At 34.7% G+C, this 21,399-nt stretch overlaps 2 protein-coding genes across 2 annotated transcripts in view; one reads left to right on the plus strand and one right to left on the minus strand.

Moving 5' to 3' along the window:
• Positions 1-8,413, minus strand: part of MAGT1 (magnesium transporter 1) — a 32,681-nt gene extending 24,268 nt beyond the window's left edge. Inside the window, exons 1-3 of the mRNA XM_016132644.2 lie at positions 8,136-8,413; positions 4,501-4,670; positions 2,229-2,346 (exon numbers count right to left, since the gene is read on the minus strand). Of these exons, the coding sequence (XP_015988130.2) occupies positions 2,229-2,346; positions 4,501-4,670; positions 8,136-8,333 (486 nt within the window). The 5' untranslated portion in view covers positions 8,334-8,413. The remainder of the gene's footprint in view (positions 1-2,228; positions 2,347-4,500; positions 4,671-8,135) is intronic.
• A 4,444-nt stretch (positions 8,414-12,857) lies between these two features.
• Positions 12,858-17,343, plus strand: LOC107503849 (cytochrome c oxidase subunit 7B, mitochondrial). The gene is made up of 3 exons (XM_016132645.2): positions 12,858-13,013; positions 15,787-15,911; positions 17,142-17,343. Exons 1-3 carry the CDS (start codon positions 12,863-12,865, stop codon positions 17,217-17,219), a joined length of 354 nt encoding a protein of 117 aa, XP_015988131.2. The 5' UTR covers positions 12,858-12,862; the 3' UTR covers positions 17,220-17,343.
• Positions 17,344-21,399: the final 4,056 nt, after the last annotated feature.

Raw genomic sequence — 21,399 nt, forward strand, 5'->3', positions numbered from 1 at the left:
TGGGAAGATTCAATATTGTCAAGAAATCAGTTCTTCCCAACTTCATTTATAGATTCAATGCAACCGCTATCAAAATCCCAGAAAGTAATTTTGTGGATAATGACGAACTGATTCTAAAGTTCATATGGAGAGGCAAAAGATCCAGAAGAGCCAATACAATACTGAAGGAGAACCAAGTTAGTGGACTGACACCACACAACTTCAAGCTATAGTAATCAAGATAGTGTAGTGCTCGTGAAAATAATAGAAAAACAGACCAGTGGAACAGAATAGAAAGCCCAGAAATAGATCTACATAAATACAGTAAACTGATCTTTGACAAAAGAGAAAAGGCAATAAAATAGACAGGGATAGTCTTTTTAACAAATGGTGTTAAAACAACTGAATATCCATGAGCAAAAAACCAAACAAACAAAAACCCACACACTAATCTACAGATCTTACACTTTTCAAGAAAATTAACTTGAAATGAATTGGATCTAAATGTATAACACTCCTAGAATACAGGAGAAAACCTAGATAACCTTGGATATAGTGATGACTTTTTAGACATGATCCATGATAGAAAGAATTGATAAGTTATAGTACTTTATTAAAATTAAAAACTTCCACTCTGCGAAAGACAAAGCTAAGGGAGTGAGACAAGTCACAGACTGGGAGGAAAAAACTGCAAAAGAGACATCTGATAAACAGCTGTTATCTAAAATATACAGAGAACTCTTAAAACTCAACAAGAAAACAAACCAATTAAAAAATGGGCCCAAGACCTTAAGAGAAATCTCATCAATGAAGACATAGAGATGGCAAATACACATGTGAAAAGATGCTCCACATCATATGTCATTAGGGAAATGCAAATTAAAACAACGGTGAGATACCACTACATATCTACTAGCATAGCCAAAATGCAGAACACTGATAACATCAAATGCTGATGAGGATATCAAGTAACAGGAACTCTCATTAACTGCTGCTGGAAATGCAAAATGGTACAGCCACAGTGGAAGATCGTTTGGCAGTTTCTTACAAAATCGAACATACTCTTACCATATTTGCACTCTAGTAATTGCACTCCTTAGTATTTACCCAAAGGAGTTGAAAACATATCTGCACAAAATCCTGCACACAGACATATATGTAGTTTATTCATAATTGCCAAAACCTGGAAGCAATGAAGATGTCCTTTCGTATGTGAATGGATAAACCAATGTGATGCATCTGGACAATGGAACTAAAAAGAAATGAGCTATCAAGCTATGAAAAGACATGAAGGAACTTTAAATGCATATTACAAAGTGAAAGAAGGCACTCTGAAAAGTTTATATACTGTATGATTCTAACTATATGGCATTCTAGAAAAGGCTAAACTGGAGACAGTAAAAAGATCAGTGATTACCAAAAGTTAGGGAGAAGGGATGAATTGACAGAGTATGGAAGATTTTTAAGGCAATGAAAACACTCTTTACGATACTATATTGATGGACCTATGTCATTATACATTTGTCCAAATCAGCAGAACATACAAGACCAAGAGTAAACCATAAAGAAACTATGTGCTTTGGGTGATTTTGAGGTGTCAACGTAGATTCATTGACTGTAAAAAATATCACTCTGGTGGGGGATGTTAATAATGGAGGAAGCTATCCATGTGTGTGGGCAGGGGTTAGATGGGAAATCTCTGTAGCTACCCTCGATTCTGCTGTGAACCTTCCGCTGCTCTAAAAAAGAGTCTTTAATTTAAAAAGAATACAGATGAGAGAGGTCATGATTGATAGAGCCAGTGGGTACAGGATACAGGGCACAGGGAAAGGATTAAGCTTTAAAAAAGGAGCTTTTCCAATAAGACAAGAGAGGATAAAGATACATACCTAGCTCTAATGTGAACTTCAATATTACAATGGAAGCATAATGACAGATTCATGTAGTGATTTTTAAAAGTCACTTGATAAATTATACACAAAAAGTGGTTAAAACTGTAATTTTATTATATATATTTTACGTGTGTGTATATATGTTACTTGATTACTACTCAATTTCCACATGCTAATAAGTTAAGCACTAACCATTACATTTTATGGTTAGCTCAAGTTTAGCTTTTATTTCACTAACTACTCTAGATCTTACATGAGACAAGTCCTAATTACTTCTTGTGGCCACTAAAAAAGATGTATTCCACTTTATCCATAGTTTGCCTATTCCTACTTAAGAGCATAAACCAAAGGTCTTACCATCTGAAATACATCAGAGCCTTCATCAAAATCTACCATAGCAAAAAATATCCTGTTGGTAAATGCACTGGAGTATCGCCAAGAATTTGCCAGGATCTGGAATTCTTCATCAGCTTGCCTGGATGCAATTAGATTTGTGAAAATAACATATAAAACATTTTTAAATGCAATCTAGTTTTATCACTGAAAAAATCCAGCTAATTGTCTAAATTATTTCTAAGAATTCAAAGACAAGGTTGAAGTATTTTCCCAGAGAAAACAGATTAAAATATTCATTTTAAAAATCAAAAGTACAAAATGCTACCTAGTAAATAAAAACAGTCAGATGAATTATTAGAGTAAAAAACAAGAAGAATCTAGGAAACTGAGATTAACTGAATCTTCAAGTCATGTTTTTGACTTTTACTTTATTGTCCATGTGGTTTCAGTTTCTAAGATCTGACAATTCTTCATTTGTGATTATCTTTTAACTCCATCCCTTTCCATTTATATCCATTGCTATTATCTAAAGTCAGATCCTTAATATCTGACATTAGAATATTAAAATACTGACTAATTTCTCCTCTTCCAAGATGCAACTCTCAGAAACTGTTGCTTTTCTATTACCTTCAGAATACAGTCTCCCAAGTTCTTTTGCTGGTTATTCAAGGTTATTATCTAGTTCCAAATAATTCATCTAGCTTTTATGTAGCCTTATTACTAATAAATCTCAACCAGGATCTCTTAATTACAGCTTTTTATTTATTTCTATCTCTGTACCCCTGCACACATCATAGTTTTTAACCAGAATATCCTACCTCTACCTAAATCTGCTCCATCTGTCTAGCCCTATTATAAATCTTATCTTCTCCATTAGGTCAACCCTACCTTCTCTTTTTATATGTCCTTCCTGAAATTTTACAGTATTTATTATATACACAATTCACTTGATACTTAATCACAAATTGCCTTATATTGCCAGTGAAATTTTCATGTGTGGAGCTCATTTCCCTAGCCAGATGGTAAGAGCAGGACATCTTTCTTATACTTCTTATCCTGATAGCACCAAATATACAGTATTATACATACTGCTATAGCTTAATTTTTCTTTTTTGAATGAGTTTAGGAAATCATGAGCTAATTTTAAATTTGGTCTTATAGAAAGATACTAATAAAAACTTAGGTTAATACAAACTGCATTAATTTGCATTTAATACAGAATTATGAGTAATTCTAGATTTTAAGTTTTTTCACAGTTAATACCGACTATTCTTTTTCCTTCTTCTATTTACTTTTAATTTATATTCAGCATACACCCCATAAAATAAGTACTCTGGGGGCAAATGTCTTGACTGTCTCCTACCTCAAAGGAGAAAATCCTTTAAGAAGAGTTGCAAGGCTTGGGGTAGCATAACATACTATTGTGAAAGGAGGCTGTCTATTTCTTCACGTAGGGTGATGCTGTCAGGATTTGGAAAGCCTCCAAGATTTTACTAAATTAGTTCACAGGGTAGCCTTGTCATTTCATTTAAAGTAAATTCCCAGACCACATAGACTGATTTAAAAATATAAGTTAAAGAATACCAAAAGGCAAAAGCTTTTTTGGTATCCACTATTTTAATTATCCATAGTGCTTTTGTTTCAAGAAATACCAATATTTATTCCTAAGATCATTCAAACAGTAAAATAAAAATCAATAAACCATTATCTTATGAATGTTTAAGTGGAGTTAGTCTTAATTTCCAGGTTACAATCACTACAAAATAATCTAGAAAAAAAGAAACATCTCTAAATCATGCATATTTGTTTTCTAAAAAAGTTCGCTTATAATTCCAAACTTGGATGTAACCACTATTATTACATTAATGAACATCTCTAGCTTGGGTAGACCAGTTAAAATTTTAGAACTTGCTTCTTCCAAAAATGAGAGAATATTTGCTTTACTACCTTCTGGAGTTGTTGTGATTAAACAGACTGTGAAGTTGAAAGCACTACATCAATGTTACTGACATACATTTCTATAAGTTAATACCAATTTATAAGATGACTATTCGATTTTTAAGTTATTCCTCTGGTGGCTACCACAATTCTTTATCCTTGCTCTTTGTTCCCCCCATTAATATGGACAACCAAAAAATGACTATAAAAGACCAGGAGTATTATGTGTCACTACAGATATCCTAAGTAAGGTACACACATTAATTGTTTATATACCCACTAATTTTTCTTGGATTGAAAAATGGTTAAAATATTAAAATATATTTAATTTCAAAGTGTAGTTGAAAGTTCATACTTGCACACAACACATTGTCTGTGAAGTTGGAGAGCAGTGAACATGACAATAACGGAGTAGTTTCTTGGTGGGGCTTTAACAAGGCGACGGAACTTGTCTCCATTCATTCTTATTACAGGCCTTTTATTGGTCCATTCCATCAGCTGACTAACCTTTTCTGATAACACCATCTAAAAAAGACAAAGGGAACATACTGTTAATACTCTCAATTTGGTATATAAAGTTCCTTTTAACTAGGCAACTTACTTAACACCAAGACCAACAAGCAGAGGTACATAAAAAATGTGAGACTTCAAAATAAAATTTGGCAGTTGGGCCTGATGATAATTATTCTTAAAATTAATTATTACATGATGAGATGCAATCAAACACTATGCTTTTGATGTGAATTGCTTGTTTACTAATGAATAAAATAATATAAAATCATAAACCCCTTCGTTTGCCAAAGATTCCAAAGAACATTGAGTTAAACAGGCTAGTTTTATATAAGATTTTGCTTCTCAAAACACACACACACACACACACACACACACACATTCTCAGAGAAACTAGAATAGTTAAAACAATCTTGAAAACAAAGAATTAAGTTGGAAGAATCACTCTACCTGATTTTAAGGTTTACTATATAGCTATAGTAAGCAAGGCAGGGTAGCAATGATGAAAAGCTAGACACGTAGATCACTGGAACAGAACCAAGAACCCAGAAATAGATCTACACAAGCACAGCCAACTGATTTTTCACAAAGGTACAAAAGCAACTCAATAGAGGAATGAGAGCCTTTTCAATAAATGGTGCTGGAGCCCCTGGGCATCCACAGCCAAAAATATGAACCTTGAATTAAACTTCATACTTATATAAAAATTAACTCAAAATGGATCACACACTTAAATGAAGAAATGAAAACTATAAATTTTTTATAAAATACATATAAGAGAAAATTTTCAGGATCAAGGGCTAGGCAGAGTTCTTAGACCAGACAACAAAAGCACAATTCATGAAAAGAAAAAAAAAGCTGATAATCTAGCCCTCATCAAAATTAAACTTTTGCTCTTATGTTAAAGACCCTGTGAAGAGGATGAAAAGACAAGCAAACGGAGTGAAAGAAGTATTTTCAAACCATGTATCTGACAAAGGATTAGTAGCTAGAATATATTTTTAAAACTACCAAAACTGAACAGTGGGGAAAAAACAAACGAACAATTCAATTAGAAAATAGGCAAAAAACATGATGAGATATTTCCTAAAAGATCTACAGATAGCAAACTAAACACACAAGATGTCCAACATCATTAACCATTACAGAAATGCAAATTAAGAGCACAATGAGGTATCACTACACACCTGTTACTAAAGTAAAATATAGTGACAATACCAAACGCTGGAGAGGAACTGTAGCTTTCATACATTACTAGTGGGAATGCTCTAGGGTACAGCCACTCTGGAAAAAGGTTTGGCAGTTTCTTAAAGAATTAAACAACTAACCATACAATTCAATAACTGCATTACCAAATATTTATCCCAGGTAAAAAATTTAAATAATTTTTTCAATTAAAAAATAAAGTAAATATATAAATAAATAATGTGTCTCTATTCCAGATGCTCACAGTCTAATGAGAAAGACTGGTATATAAGCAATGCCACTACGATGTGCGGAATTCATCTCAATTCACCTAGGGTAACCAGGAAAAGCTTAGTTGAGGAAGAAGGTAATGTTTGAACTAACACTTGAAGAGTAGGAACTGTCAGGTGAATGAGGGCTGAGAGGAGGGAGATACTTCAGTAGAAATCCAGCAAGTAAAGGCTCAAGAGTATAGAAGATCAAGGAAAGCACATAATTTAGTATGACTAGTATAGGGAGGAGATGGGACTGAGATGAGATTGGAAGCAGACCAGAGACAGGTTATAGAAGCCCATTTATGCTTTGCAAAATAGATGGAAAGGTTTCCAAATTTTCATGTTTCAGATTTTCATTTTCATCTCTGGCAATACTACAAAGGACAAGTTCAAGGACGGCCAGTTAGGCAATCATTGCTATAGATTTGTGAGGGTGATAATGTGAACAGTGGGAAAGGAGTTAGAATCTGATGCCTTTTTAAAAATTTTTTGAGATATTATTCACAAACATAAAACCATTTAACCATTTTAAAGTATATAATTCATTGCTGATTCTTTTTTAATATATCTCCTGCTAGGCCGTTCTGCTTTTAGTTCAGTGAGAGAATGAATAAATATAACTGAACTAGGAGAAATACTAGTTTTTTAAAGTCTTCACTTTTATATTAACAAAAAATTAAGTGATCATTGTAGAAAGTCAGACAATACCAGTACTTAAGGTAAAAAGTGTTTCCCAAATGAACAATCCCAACTATCCAAAGATAACCACTGTTAACTGACTGCTGAGCATCCTTGTTTCACTATACATATATATACATTTATATATAGCATTTTTTAATATAAAAGGTGTCTAGAATATAAAACTCCATATTGCTCTACATTTTGTTTTCCACATAAAATTTGGCTTGGAACCTCCTAAAAAGGCATGTTAATTTCTAGTTCCACTGTATGAGCCTGCTCACTTCACCATACCTTTAAAAATTGTGTATTTTTTTATTTTACTTTTCGCCATAACTTGTTTTAATTTGCTAGCTTGTTTTTCTCCTTATGGAATAGTTCAAATCTTCAGAAACAGAGAAAATGAGTTCTTTTTAAATTCAACTCATGTTGACAAGCATCTGAGATGTTCAAATGATATTTTAAAAGTGAGTGTTTAGGTACTGTGTACTAGAGGAAACACAGACGTAGCATAAGACTGACTGACCGAAGGTTTTAGTCCTTGTTCAGCAACAGTTTAACTGTGTAATCTTAGGACCCGGTTTTCCTCATCTATAAAACTAGAAAGCATACATGATCATTAGTAATCCCTAAAGCTCTAAGAACATATGGCTTCAAGTCACAAATGGTTTCAAAACAAAATGTTAAAATTCCTGTTTGGATTGCTTAATGGTGAGTAAAGAATACTGCATCTCCTCTCCTCCACTTGCCAAAGACATTAAACCCCACAAGAAAGGATCTTAGTTTTGTTCACTTATGAAAGCAAGCTCCTAGAACAGTGCCTGGCACGCTTGATATTTGGTAAATGATTGACAATGGTTTGATTCCACTCCGGTAAACTGTTTCAAATCATTTGCACAACGTAATAAACCTGGTATGGTTTCGCTCTTCAGTTTAATTCTCACGTTTGTGAAGTGAAAATGCTACAAAATGCTTTTATATGTCTATAAAGGAATTACATCTACTGACAGCAGACTCATATTCTACCTGCTGAACCCTAAGTCGAACTTCCCCCACCCACCTGATGGGGCCCATACTCGTGTCGAAATTTGTAGCTATGTATACGCACAGGCCTACAGAAGCCAGAATGCCACCTACCCCCACCCTCACTCCTAGACTCTATATCTCCGGCAGACAAGAAGTTATTTTCTTCTCTTGCAAACCCCAGAACTCCAAAAACGGCGGAACAGGAGCCACCAAAGACGCAGAACCGGAAAAGAACGGGAGTCGAGAAGGTGAGAACAGACCCTCTCAAGCCCGACTTTTTGAGAAAAGCCCGTGTTGCTGGAAACAGCGTCCTCACCTCCTTCTTTCTTTGCGCAGAGGCGGAGGGAACCCCATAAACGAGCAGCAGCGCCACCGCCATGGTTGCAGAGCTACACCAAAACCACCAACGCCCTGCCATGTTCTCTCCTCTCCCTCCCAGAAATGAAACTTTCCTGGGGCTGGGTCTGAGGGTTGGGCGTGAGAACAAGCATACCAGCCCCTTGGCCCTCCTCATTGGTCTAACTCAGCCCTACCAGGCGACCCCCCACATTACGTCACGGCGCTCTACTGCGAGACGCCCGCTAAAAGATGGTTAACTTTTAATTTGTCTCGGTTACCCAATAGAAAAAGGATAATCTGGAGGTTTTTCATTGGTCCGCTAAGAATGATGGCTCGCCGCTTTCATTTACGTTAAGTTGTCGCGCTTCGCGGCTCTTCAAACGCGCGTGCGCAGTTGTGAAGCTTTGCGGCTTTTCAGAATCCAAGATGGCTTAAGGTTGAGGAAAGAGTTTTTTTCCCCAGAGACTCATTTAGAAGTCTTTGAAATCCACCTCTAACATATTATGTTCTAGAAAAAGTGGACCTATCCACGTGATTGAGAGGAGCTATCTTAGTCTTTCGTTCTGCTGCTGGAGTATTTGAAATCAAAATAATTTTTAAAAAACAGGAAAGCAAAAATATAACACTGAGGGAGATTTTGAAAAGAGCTTGTTGAATACCTTCTGTGTTCCTGGAATTTTGCCATGGTCGCTGAACAGAGCGGATATAAAAGTTATTTTTGAAGTTTTTATTCATGGCATTTTTAAAGTTAAATTTGATTACTTAAGACATCAAGGACTTAAATTTCAGGTTATACACAGCAAATGCCTTCTTTTTTATTTATTATTTTGTTTGGAGGGAATAAGTGCAAAACTAAGGTTGTAAAGAAGCATTCCTGTCTTGAGTTTTTGTGTCAGTCAGTTTTCATTAAACATCCAATTCCCTCATCTAAAAGATAATAAAAATCCTACATAGCTGAAGAAGTTTCCGTTTATTTGAGCCAGTTCTGTTTATCATAGTGGGTTGTAAAATGGATGATTTCGATAGAGAATAATACTCAAGAGAAAAACACCAACAAAACAAAATCAATTACCTATAATTTAGATTTATTTTGATGATGTGAACTATTATGACTACTCGGGTTCTGATGGAAACAGAAAAATAATTTCATTATGTTGGTGAGAGAAGCAGATGAGTATGGATAGGAAAATAGCTGGTTCTGAAGTGAAGAGATGTGATCTAGAGATACGGGAAAATTAAAAACATTTACAGACACTCATAAAAGAAAAATATAAAAGTACAATGAGATATGCTATATGATTCCATTTATGTGGCATTCTGGAAAAGGCAAGCTCATAGGGACAGAGAACAGATCAGTGGCTATTGGGGCCTGGAGGTACGGAGAGGGATTAATTACAGAGTGGCCACAAAAGATTTTCGTAGTGAACCGTTCTGTCCAAAATTGTTGGGGTGGTTACACAGTCCATGCATTTGTCAAAACTTACAGAACTGTACAGCACAAAAGAGTGAATTTTATTGCATGTAAATTTAACAAGTAAAATATTAAGGTAATTTTTTAAGAGTACACAGAGAAATCTAACTTACCATGTTAGCGAAAATTTAATACATGTTTTCATCAATTCTGTGGAGAAACAGGCACACTCATACATTGCTGGTGGGACTGCAAACTGGTATAATGTGGGTAATTTGAGGGTAATTTGACAATATCTAAAAAAACCTACATATGCATTTATCTTTTGATCCAATAATCCCACTTCTAGGAATTTGCTCCAAAACTACCTAAATGTTCAAATACAAGAGACTGAGTCTAAAGGTACAAAAACACCATGGAGTATTTCAAAGCTGTAAAAAAAAAAGGAACATGGTAGAGTTGTGTAAATTATATGGATTTTCAAGATTTATTGTTAAGTGAAAAAAACACAAAGTACAAAGAAATATACGTATTATGCTACATTTGTATATAGTACAAGAGGAAATATATACATATTACCTCATTTTTGCAAAAGGAAACAAAGAAACTAATGATATTGGTTACCTACAGGAGGTGGAGGAAATGAAGTGGAACAGTTATGGGAGGGAATGACACTTCTCTAAATTGCACCAGTTCGTATAGTTTTGACTTTATAATGTTAATGTTTTTTAGTAATCAAAATATAAAACCAAATCATTTGGTTTTGCAAGATGAAAAAATTTCTGGAAATGAATGGTGGTGATGGTTGCACAACAATGTGAATGTACTTAATGCCACTGAATTATATACTTTAAAATAGTTAAAATGGCAAATTTAATGTTATGTATATTTTACCACAATTTAAAAAATAAATTTAAATTTTACAAATCAAATCAGTACTATTGGGAAAATAAATTATATGCAGATAGAAAAAAGGGAGCCCAACTCTTTTCAAATGAGAAACAACACTAAAACAAACAAAATAACCCTAATCTGAATAACTTATGAACACACTACTTTGATTATATGCCATTACTCTAAAGAAAAAAATAACTATTACCAAATCTACTAAGTAAGTTTATTTTTCATGGTCAAATAAATATAGCAATTCTGATAATATATTGTATGTAATAAGATATGTAAAAACATTGGTGTTGTTGAGTCAGTATTTTCACTGTGAAAGAAGAGAGTTAAAAAATATAAAATGTGGGAAAGTAAAGAAGAATTTTGGGGAGTTGGACTAGAATTGGAGGTATTAGTATAAACTTATCATTCATAACATATCTTTCTAGCTCTATACGCTGAAAAGACTAGAAGCAATGACACTTCAATATAATTAAGCACACCTAGTGCCAAATCTAGGTTGCTGAATGCCACCCCTAAAAGAAATTTGGGCTCCTTAGAAAAATGTCTGATTCCAGTGCTTGGGCAGGGAAAATACAAGATGGGCCTTCAACAACTTGTGTCTGAAAATAACAACGTGCTCAAAAGACAATGGAGACATGTCAAAAAGACCACTGGAAGGGAATCCTACTGACCACATTTAGCATTATTGTTCATTAAAATAAATCATGATAGTAATGGATTATAACTTATTGAATCCATGAATCCACACTGATAATGAACAAGTAAATAGGGGAGAAGATAAAGTTCCTCTTTACAGTAGAACATTCACTATTAAATATAGGAGAAATGATAGAGTTAGAAAATCACCATATTGCAGTTTTCGAACTAATAATTGATTTAGCCAAAAATCATCAATGGATATAAAATCTAGTAGGTGAAAGCTTGATGAAGTTCAGGAGATTTACATAGTTTTGATGTATTCTTCACATTACTTATTTATTATAAGGGGAAAAACCAGTAACTTTATAGTGTAGGCACTTGAAGGCCACTCCTTCGACCAAATGATTAAAGTTGGAATTACCAATAATGGGACAATCTAATATTATATGCTTCCTGATAAGATGCCTTAAGAAGACATGTCTGTTAGTATTCCTGCCACAAGTGCATAAATTGAATCTGATCACAAGGAAACATCAAGCACACACAATTTGAGGGAACTTTCACAAAATAGTTGTCTTCTTCAAAAATATTACAGAATACAGACCTGTGGCATCAGCAGGTCGATTACTAGTTTTGTCACTTAAAATTGCCCAATCTTGATCTTCTACCAGTCATTTAAGGATTTTGCACCTCACTTCCTTCATATGTAAAATTTCAAGAAAATTTACATGAGTGAGAAAAAAATTAATGTCATACAAGACAAAGAAAGGCTAAGGAACCATTCAATTTACTTATTTTATTTATTTAATTTTTTAAAGGAACTATTCAATTTAAAAGGAGACTAAAGACATTTCTCAACTAAATTCAACCCAAGCACCTGGATTGAATTCTGGATAGAAACATTGGAACAACTGGTGAAACTGGAATATGAGCTGTATTGTATCTATATGAACATTTCTGAATTTGATAACTGTACTGTGGTCATGTAAAAGAATATCTTACTCTTACAAAATGAACACTGAAGTATTAATAGGAAAAAGCACATGCTGCATGCAAGTTATTCTCAAATGGTTCAGAAAAAAACGTGCATACACACACGCGCGCGCGCGCACACACACACACACACACACACACACACACACAGAACACATGGGATAAAATATTACCCAGTGTTGTAACCTGTTCTTCCCCACTACCAGTTTTATTCTGAAAACATCCAAACATACAGAAAAAAGTCAAAGAATTGTACCCTTAACACCCACCAAGATTTTACAATCAACAATCTGTTAAATTGCTTCATCACACATTTATCCACATATTACGAATTCTTTTTACTATTCTTGTAACTTTTCTCTAAATTTGAAATTATTTCAAAATTACAAGTTAAACGACTTAGTATGTAATAATAGGAAACAAAAAAATTGAAGTGAGGAAAGTTTGAGGGGAACAGAAAGAACAGCGTGGAGCGAGATACCAGCTCAAGCCTCTGAAACACTGTTATCTCCAAGCTGGTGCCATTGATGACTCAGTCGAAAATCAAGGTCTCAGCTCTCCTCCATGGAGTACTACACCTGGTATCAAAGATGAGGGGGGTTGTCTCTCAACCTTCAGTAAATACCATTATGCGTCATTTATAAAGTGTGAAACTACATTTCCCAAAAGGCCTTAATCTTTCCGCGTTGCAAGGAAGGTTGCGATTTCTGTAGGTTTTTTACAGATCTCGCGTGATTTCATTACGTCTCATTAAAATGCTCTGGCGGAGGCCATTTTGTTTTTCAGGCGTCTTTGCAAGGGTATTTAACGCCAAGGTTCAACGACGCAGTAGCTGCAGTTGCCGCAGTGCTGTCTTCGGCTTCACGATGTTTCCCTTGGCCAAAAACGCCCTAAGTCGTCTCCGAGGTGAGCAAAAATTGTGAGCAAATAATTTTCAATCGCCTTTTATCCGCTCGTCCTCGTGGTCGCTCGTGCCCTTTCCCTCCAGCCTCATCCCGACCTTGTAATTCTAAATGCTTAGTCTCCTTCCTCGCCCCAAGCTATTGGGAAGAAGTCCTTAGCATTAACTTAATCACTCTGTGATTCTGTTGAGATTCACAGTTCTCTATTACCGGCGTCATAGCCTAGCCCTGTTTTTTTTATTGAGTAATCTAACAATTTCAGGGACGTACACACTTGGTGGACACCTCTTGTTCCTTAGGTAATTTTGTTAATTTTTAGCTTTGGGGATACATTTACCCCAAAAGGGAAGAGTCTTCTCTTCAATTCCTATAACCATAACAGAAGGAAACTATAAATCTAGTTGTTCATCTGGTTTCATCGCAGGGAGATAACCTAAATGGAAGCCCCTGCAGCTTTTATGTTTGTGGGTTAGTAGCTGCCACGAAAGCAATTGTGATTATTTTTATCTTATCTAAGAATTAGGCAGGTGCGGGGAAATTTTAAGAACAGCGTTATGTATTGAGAATGCATTGAAAGAGAGAAGTCATTTCCATGCTCGATTTGCACTGAAGGCCACCTTGAGTAAAGTGAGTTTTTTGAACAATGAAAGTGACTGTAAGGTATTATCCTTTAGCTTTTTGAGTCATATTATTTTCAGTTTACAGAGTAATTGGAGATATTACTAGATCTGTTCTGAACACTCAAGCAGATTTGACAACCAAAAAGTAGTTGCCTGACTGTTCTCATAATCCTAAAGCCCTAGCTCTTATCTCTTTCACATTAGGCAAATGATTTAACCTCTCTGAACCTCGTTTTCCTCCTGTGTAAAAGGGGTTTAGTAAATCTACCTCATAGAGTTCTTGCAGGTTATATCAGATTACCAATAGGCGGTAACTAAACCATTTCTTGTCACAGAGGAGAGGTCTAAGGAAATCCACTTGGGCGACCTGAGTATTGAAGTCAGGAGATGTTTTAGAATTGTTCGGTAATCTTAATTTCTTTGCCCTTTGAGCAGGTAGGGCCTTGTAACTCGGGGAAGGGTTTTTTGGTGTGTGTATGTGTGTGTGGAATTTACAAACTCATTTTTTAACTGCTCTAGAGCAGAATATATTATGAAATGTTTGAAAATTTGCGCATCCCAAGTGTGACTAAAGGCGAAAAGAAAATTGTGAAGCAGTTGAGAAAAAAACATTAATAGGCAAATAACTATCCTGAAATAACTTATTGTATCTTATAGAAGAAATTCTATTCTTAAGTGCTAGTGAATGGGCAAGATTGCTGTTCTTTAATATGCTTTCTGTTAGTACATGAGTACCTTTGGAGGCTCTGAAACAATAAAGGCCTATGTAGATTGGAGGGGAATTATAAAAACAGCTGGAATGAACAAATAACATGAACAGTGTCATAGTTACAGAGAACAAACTGATGGTCGACAGTTAGGAGGAGGGTTGGGGGCTGGATGAAAAAGGTGAAAAGGATTCATAAGTACAAGTCGGCAGTTACAAAATAGTCATGGGGATGTAAAGTGTAAAGTACAGTATAGGGAATATAGTCAATAATATTTTAATAACTATGTATGGTGTCAGGTGGGTACTAGACTAATGGGGAGAACACTTCATAAGTTAAATAAATGTCTAACCATTATGCTGTACACTTGAAACTAATAAATTGAATGCCAACTGTAATTGAAAAATGGAAATTATTGGAAAGAAAAAACAGGTGGAAATTGCATTTTCCAGTCTGGACTCTTTCCCAAGCCCTCTTGAGCATCTCCAAAGGCAGTTTAAAAACTGTTTCTACTAAAATAATAGTAAAAGCAAAGTTCTAATGTTGTCATTCTGCTCAAAAACCTTTACCAAAAAAGTAGACTTCTGTGATCCTTTCTAGTTTTATCCCCTGTTATTTGTATACATATCTCATCCTTCATCCAAATTAATTAGTTTTCTAGTACACTGGGATCTTCTGTCGCTACCATTTTTCATATTCCCCTTTCCCATGTCTACATAACTAAATCCTACCTGATATTCAAAATGCTTAACTAACATTCTACTTCCTTATATTATAGTGTTTTGAGTCTACATGTCTGATATCCTCCTCTAGACTGGAAGATACCTAAGGACAGAGTCTGTCTCTTACACATTTTCATTTACCTCTTTTAGCATGGTGATTAGTAATTTTTTAAAAAATCAAGATTACTCTAGGTTTTGGAGGGGTTTTTTTTTTAATTTTAAGGTTTATGACCTTAAAGTTCATTTTGAGTTTATTCACCCTTTTCTGTTGTAAGTTGTTGAGCACTGCTAAATTTTAGTGAAAATATATGTCATAAATACTCAAATTAATGAATAGGAGGTTATACAAATATGATTTGTGGTGAATGTTACATCACCTGTTCTTCGCTACCCATGCCCTGCAAGATTTATTATGAAAACTTTCAGACATACATAAAAGTTGGAATCATTGTATGGTGGACATCCATATACCCTCCACATAGATTCTACAGTTAACATTTTGCCATATATTATTTTCACATGTCTATCCATCTGTCAATTCATCTAATTTTTGAGGACTTTCAAAGTGTGTTACTTTTAGCTACAGTATATTTTTTTAACATTTTATTGAACTGCATAGTACTGTAAAGTTAACTTCCTTGTCTTTCTTGATTAGCAATATCAATCACATATGTTCTCTTTTCCTGATAATTCATAGATATGCTTCTGTATGTATTTTTTTCTTTAAGTTCAAAGCATTCAGCAAACAATGGCAAGGCAGATCCACCAGAAACGGACACCTGATTTCCATGACAAATATGGCAATGCTGTATTAGCTTGTGGAGCCACTTTCTGTGTTGCTACATGGACATATGTAAGTATTATTGATTCATAATTTCTGGTTTAGATGTTTTTTGTTCCCACGAAGCTCACATATTCAAAATGTTTTCACACAGTACTATACATTTCTAGTTAGGAGGGACTTTAGAGATTTTCTAATGTAATCACCCACCCAGTGCAGGAAATTTTTTTCAACATTTAGTATTGATCCATTATCTCTTCTTAACATTTACAATAATAGGCTGCATACTGGATCACAAAGCAGCCCTTTCCATGTTGTATAGCTGTTTAAGGATCCTACATTGAGTTAAAAATCTGCCTCCATATTCTACCCATAATTCCATTGCAACACAGAAATTCTGATCTCCTTTCCAGGTATCAACCATTAGATGTTAGAAAATTACTATCATGTGTCCTGGATCTTCTCTTTTATATTAAACATCCTTATTTTTGTCAATCATTTTTTGTTATGTGGTTTCCAGGGGTTTTCACCGTCTGGGAGGCCTTCCTTCACTTAATTAGTTTTTCTTCTAAATTCTGCCATCAAAACTGAGTATATTTCTGAAGGATGAGATATAAAATGACTTGCTTTTACCTTTGTCAATCTACTTGTCACTACTTACTGGTTAAAAGTAGGAGTCTTGAAGTTATAATAAATATATAAATTGACTTTAAAAGATATTAATAAAAGATATTAATCAACATGCCTTAATAAACAAAGACACTATTAATAGGCATTTTTCATTTTTATTTTGATCTTCCTGAAATCAGATATACTACTAAAATAAGCATGTGTACTTAGAGTAAATAGATGTTGAACAAATGTATAATTGGGGCAATTTTGGAGATGAGGTTCTTAATAAAGGCATATTACCGAAGTGCTCTTTGGCAATATTTAGGTAGTTGTGTTTGAGTGAAGCAACATTTTGAGGAGGTAGTATTAAAAATGTAATATAAACTCGAGTTAAAGAAAATAAGAGATTCGGTTCAGTTGTTCGATAACTGTATGTGGCTAGTGGCTACTGTTTTGGCCAATGCTGGTAGATATATTTCCTTTATCTCAGGAAGTTTTATTGAACAGCATTGCTTTAGGGAATTAGGATAGCAATTATGTTTGCCGATAGGGAGTGCACTATATCCCACTCGAGTTTCTGTGTTTTTTTACCTATAGAGCGGAATACCTTTGTCACTCTTAAGAAATAGTCTCCAAGGGAGATTGGACTCCAATTTAAACATATAACTGACTTCATTTTAATTCTTACAGACAGCAACACAAATTGGAATAGAATGGAACCTGTCCCCTGTTGGGAGAGTCACCCCAAAGGAATGGAGAGATCAGTAATCATCCCAGCTGGTGTCATACTGAATTGTTTCAAAACCAACTCATGATTGATGCCAAGTGAAAGTGCTGTGTACCCATTAAAATATGGCATAATTAAAGAAATAAAGTATATTTGAAACCTTCATTGTAGGTTTCTTTCATGAATGAATTCAGGCTTGATCACTTTTATTTAACCTTTGTGTTAATATTAAAATCTAAATGTGATACAACTTCTTAGTTTTTCTGTATGAAGTAATATGAAAGGAAAATTTGGCAACATTTAGTGAAATTCGGCAACATTATCACCTGGAAGTCATCTTTATAGTAGGCTGAAATTATAGATCATAAGTAAATGTTTACAGAGTTATTTTAGGTTATCACTGAGCTAAAATCTAGATCTTGGTTATGCCTACTACTTTCTATCTCCCTTTTATGTTTGTATTTGGAATTGGCATTATTTTCACTCCTACCAAGAGAATTTAGGGTGCCACCAGACCCAAGGTAAGAGTGGTCCTATCAAATGTACTCCTAGGATGTCTGAAGACTAGATAGTTCTTGGCTGCCTTGGCACATTTAATTCAACCTTTAGATTTTTCAGCATTTTTAACAGTAAGCCATATACATATTATGTGTGTGTTCCCCTCCCATATTAGATTTTTTTCTGTCTCCACATATTTTTGACCCCTTTTACCCCATCTCCCTCTCCCTTTTCAGCATTTTTGAGATATTTATGATGCAAAATAAAGGATCTGTGAAATATGGTTTTTCACTTTTCTAACTATCAGAAGCCTCTGCTTTTGGCTTTCTGTAATTATATCAACTTTTGGATTTGTGGATTATCCTGAATTCAGTATGACATTGAATTTTATATGTAAAATACTAACTGAAGAAAACATGCATTTTTACTCCCTTGGCCAAAGACTATAAAGTAAGCCTCATGTAGTAGTTTGTTAATAGAGTTCAAGGAAGCAGAAAATGGAATTTCAGTTGAGTAACCTACAGTAGTTAAATTAGAGATTTCTAAAATTCACTTATTTGATACTATTAACAGATAAGTGGCTTTTAGGAATCCCCAAATTTACCTGATGTAGATAAGGATTTATATTTAACATTTGAAAAATTTATACTTGTTACATGAAGTACAGGCATACCTTGGTATTGTGAGTTCAGTTCCAGACCATGACAATAAAGTGAATATCACAAAGCAAGTCACATGAATTTTTTGGCTTCCCAGTGCATATGAAAGTTATGCTTATGTTATACTGTAGTCTATTAAGTGTGCAATATGTCTAAAAAAAACAATGTACATACATTTAAAAGTATTAGTAAAAATTGCTAACTAAACCTTTAGGAAGTCAATCTTTGCTGGTCGAGGGTCTTGCCTTGAGGTCGATAGCTGCTAACTGATCAGGGTGGTAAGTCGCTGAAGGTTGGGGTGGTTATGCCAATTTCTTAAGACAATGAAATTTGCCACATCAATCATTCTTTTCATGAATGATTTCTTGGGAGCACATGATGCCGTTTGAAAGCACTTTACCCACAATACAATTTTCAAAGTTGGAGTCCATCTCAAATCCTGCCACTGGTTTATTAACTAAATTTATATAATGTTTTAAAGCCACTGTTGTCATTTTAACAATCTTTATAACATCTTCACCAGGAGGAGATTCTCAAGAAACCCTTTTATTCATCCATAAGTAATTTCTAAAACTTTAAAGTTTTATCATGAGATTAAAGAAATTTAGTCATAACTTCAGGCTCCATTTTAATTCTAGTCCTCTAGAATTATATTTGGAGATTCCTAAAAGCAGTTACTTTCTCCACTGAAGTCTTGAATCCCCTCAAAGTCATCCTTAAGGGTTGGAATAAACTTCAGGGTGCCTGTTAATGGTATTTTGACCTCTTCCCATGAATTGTCAATGTTCTTAATGGCATTTGGAATGGTGAATCCTTTCTAGAAAGTTTCAATTGACTTTGCCCAGATCCATCAGAGGACTCACTATGGCAGTTATAGCCTTATAAAATGCATTTCTTAAAAAGACTTGAAAGTCGAAATTACCCCTTGATCCATGGGCTACAGAATCAATGTTGTATGGGCAGACTTGAAAATAACATAAACCTTGTACATACATCTTCATCAGCTCAGATGACTAGGTACATTATTAATAAGCAGGAATATTTTGAAAGGAAGCTGTTTTTCTGAGCAACGACTGGGCTTAAAATATTCAGTGAGCCATGTTGTAAACAGATGTACTGCCATCCAAGCTTATTCCATTTATAGACAACAGGCAGGGTAGATTTAACAATTCTTAAGGACTCTGATTTTCTGAATGATAACTAAGCATTGGCTTCAACTTAAAGTCACCAGCTGCATTAGCCCCTGAAAAGAGCCTGACCTTTAAAGCTAAGCGCTGACTTTTCTTTAGCTATGAAAGTCCTAGATGGCATCTTCCAACATAAGGCTGTTTCGTCTACATCGAAAATGTTTAGTGTAGCCATTTTCATTAATTATCCTAGCTAGATCTGGATGACTTGCTATAGAGTCAACATTAGCACTTGCTGCTTCACCCTGCACTTTCCTGTTAATGGAGACAGCTTTCCTTAAATGTGAACCAACCTCTGCTAGTTCCAAATATTCTGCAGCTTCCTCATCTCAGCATTCAAAGAATTGAGAGGGCCTTGGTTTGGGTTTAGCTTTGGCTTAAGAAAATGTGGCTGGTTTAATCTATCCAGACAACTACAACTGTGTCATGTCCATATATGCAATAAGGCTGTTTTGCTTTCTTATCATTAGTGTGTTCATCAGAGTAGCACTTTTAATTTCCCTCAAGAACTTTTCCTTTGCATTTGCAACTTGGCTGTTTGGCACAAAAGGCCTAGCTTTCAGCCTGTCTCAGCTTTCAATGTGTCTTCCTCATTTCTAGCTTTTGATTTAAGGTGAGAGGGATGTGACTCTTCCTTTCACTTGAACACTCGGAGACCATTGTAGGGTTATTAGTTGGCCTAGTTTCAATGTTGTCTCTCAGGGAATAGGGGCCCTTGAAGAGGAGATGTGAATGGCTGGTGAATTGAGCAGTCAGAGCACACATAACCGTTACTGATTAAGTTCGCCATCTAGGGAACGGTTCAGTGCACCCCAAGATAATTATAATAGTAACGTCAAAGATCACTGATCACAGATCACCGTACTAAATAATAATGAAAAAGTTTGAAATATTGTACAAATTACCAGAATGTGACACATACAAGAAGGAAGCAAATGCTGTTGGAATATGGCACTGATAGATTTGCTTGACACAAGGTTGTCACAAACCTTTAATTTGTAAAAAACACAATATCTGCAAAATATAATGAAGTGCAATAAAATGAAGTATGCCTGTACAAGTAGAATGGTCTCATTGCAATATATCCTATTTTCTCATTAAATGCACTAAATCCAGTAATTTTATGGTTGAGGTAGGAAAAAAAAATGTGAATTGTAAAATAAAGACATTGCAAAATTAGTAACTACATAGTAATGTCACTATTTGATAAAATTTGAAGACTTCATCATATTTAGCATGACTGTTAAAAAAAGGATTGAAGTATTCAAATACTTATAAATTTGAGACATGATTCAACAAAATGAACACGTCTTTAAGGAAGTTTCGACCTTCCATTAGATTATTACCTTTTTGTTGCTGAATTGGCACTAAACATTTTGAATAACTGGAGGTCATTTCCAGTGATTTGTACCACCTCTGTCAGGTAAGGGATAATTGTCAGCTCTTCTGATAGGCAAATAGAAATAAGTATGAAATTTAAAAATGTGTATTTGTCCATTTGGCAGCATATATGTTACTTTGTGTGATAAAACCTGGTGGTGGTGGTTGGCATCTCTGAACAAACTTAAAACTTAATTTGTTGGTTACTCTTGTGCTATAACTACCATGGCTACGACCAGAAATGAAGTGGCAGTTTAAGTCTAAATTATTTTGTGCCACCACAATATTCTGACCTTGTAGCTTTCCTAGAATACTCAGTCAAAATTTTATCCTCTCACAAATGCACTCAATTTATCTTGTACATATTAGTTTGAGAGTTTTAATAATACCTAGAGTGGGAAGGTTGTCAAATTAGTCTCCCCATCAAAAATCTGTATGTCTAAAGAATTTGGGTAAGTGATTTATGTTAGAAGCATTGCCAGTCCTTTAAATGTTAT

The sequence above is a fragment of the Rousettus aegyptiacus genome, unplaced genomic scaffold (genome assembly GCF_014176215.1).
Source record: "Rousettus aegyptiacus isolate mRouAeg1 unplaced genomic scaffold, mRouAeg1.p scaffold_m13_p_9, whole genome shotgun sequence".
Taxonomy (NCBI): Eukaryota; Metazoa; Chordata; class Mammalia; order Chiroptera; family Pteropodidae; genus Rousettus; species Rousettus aegyptiacus.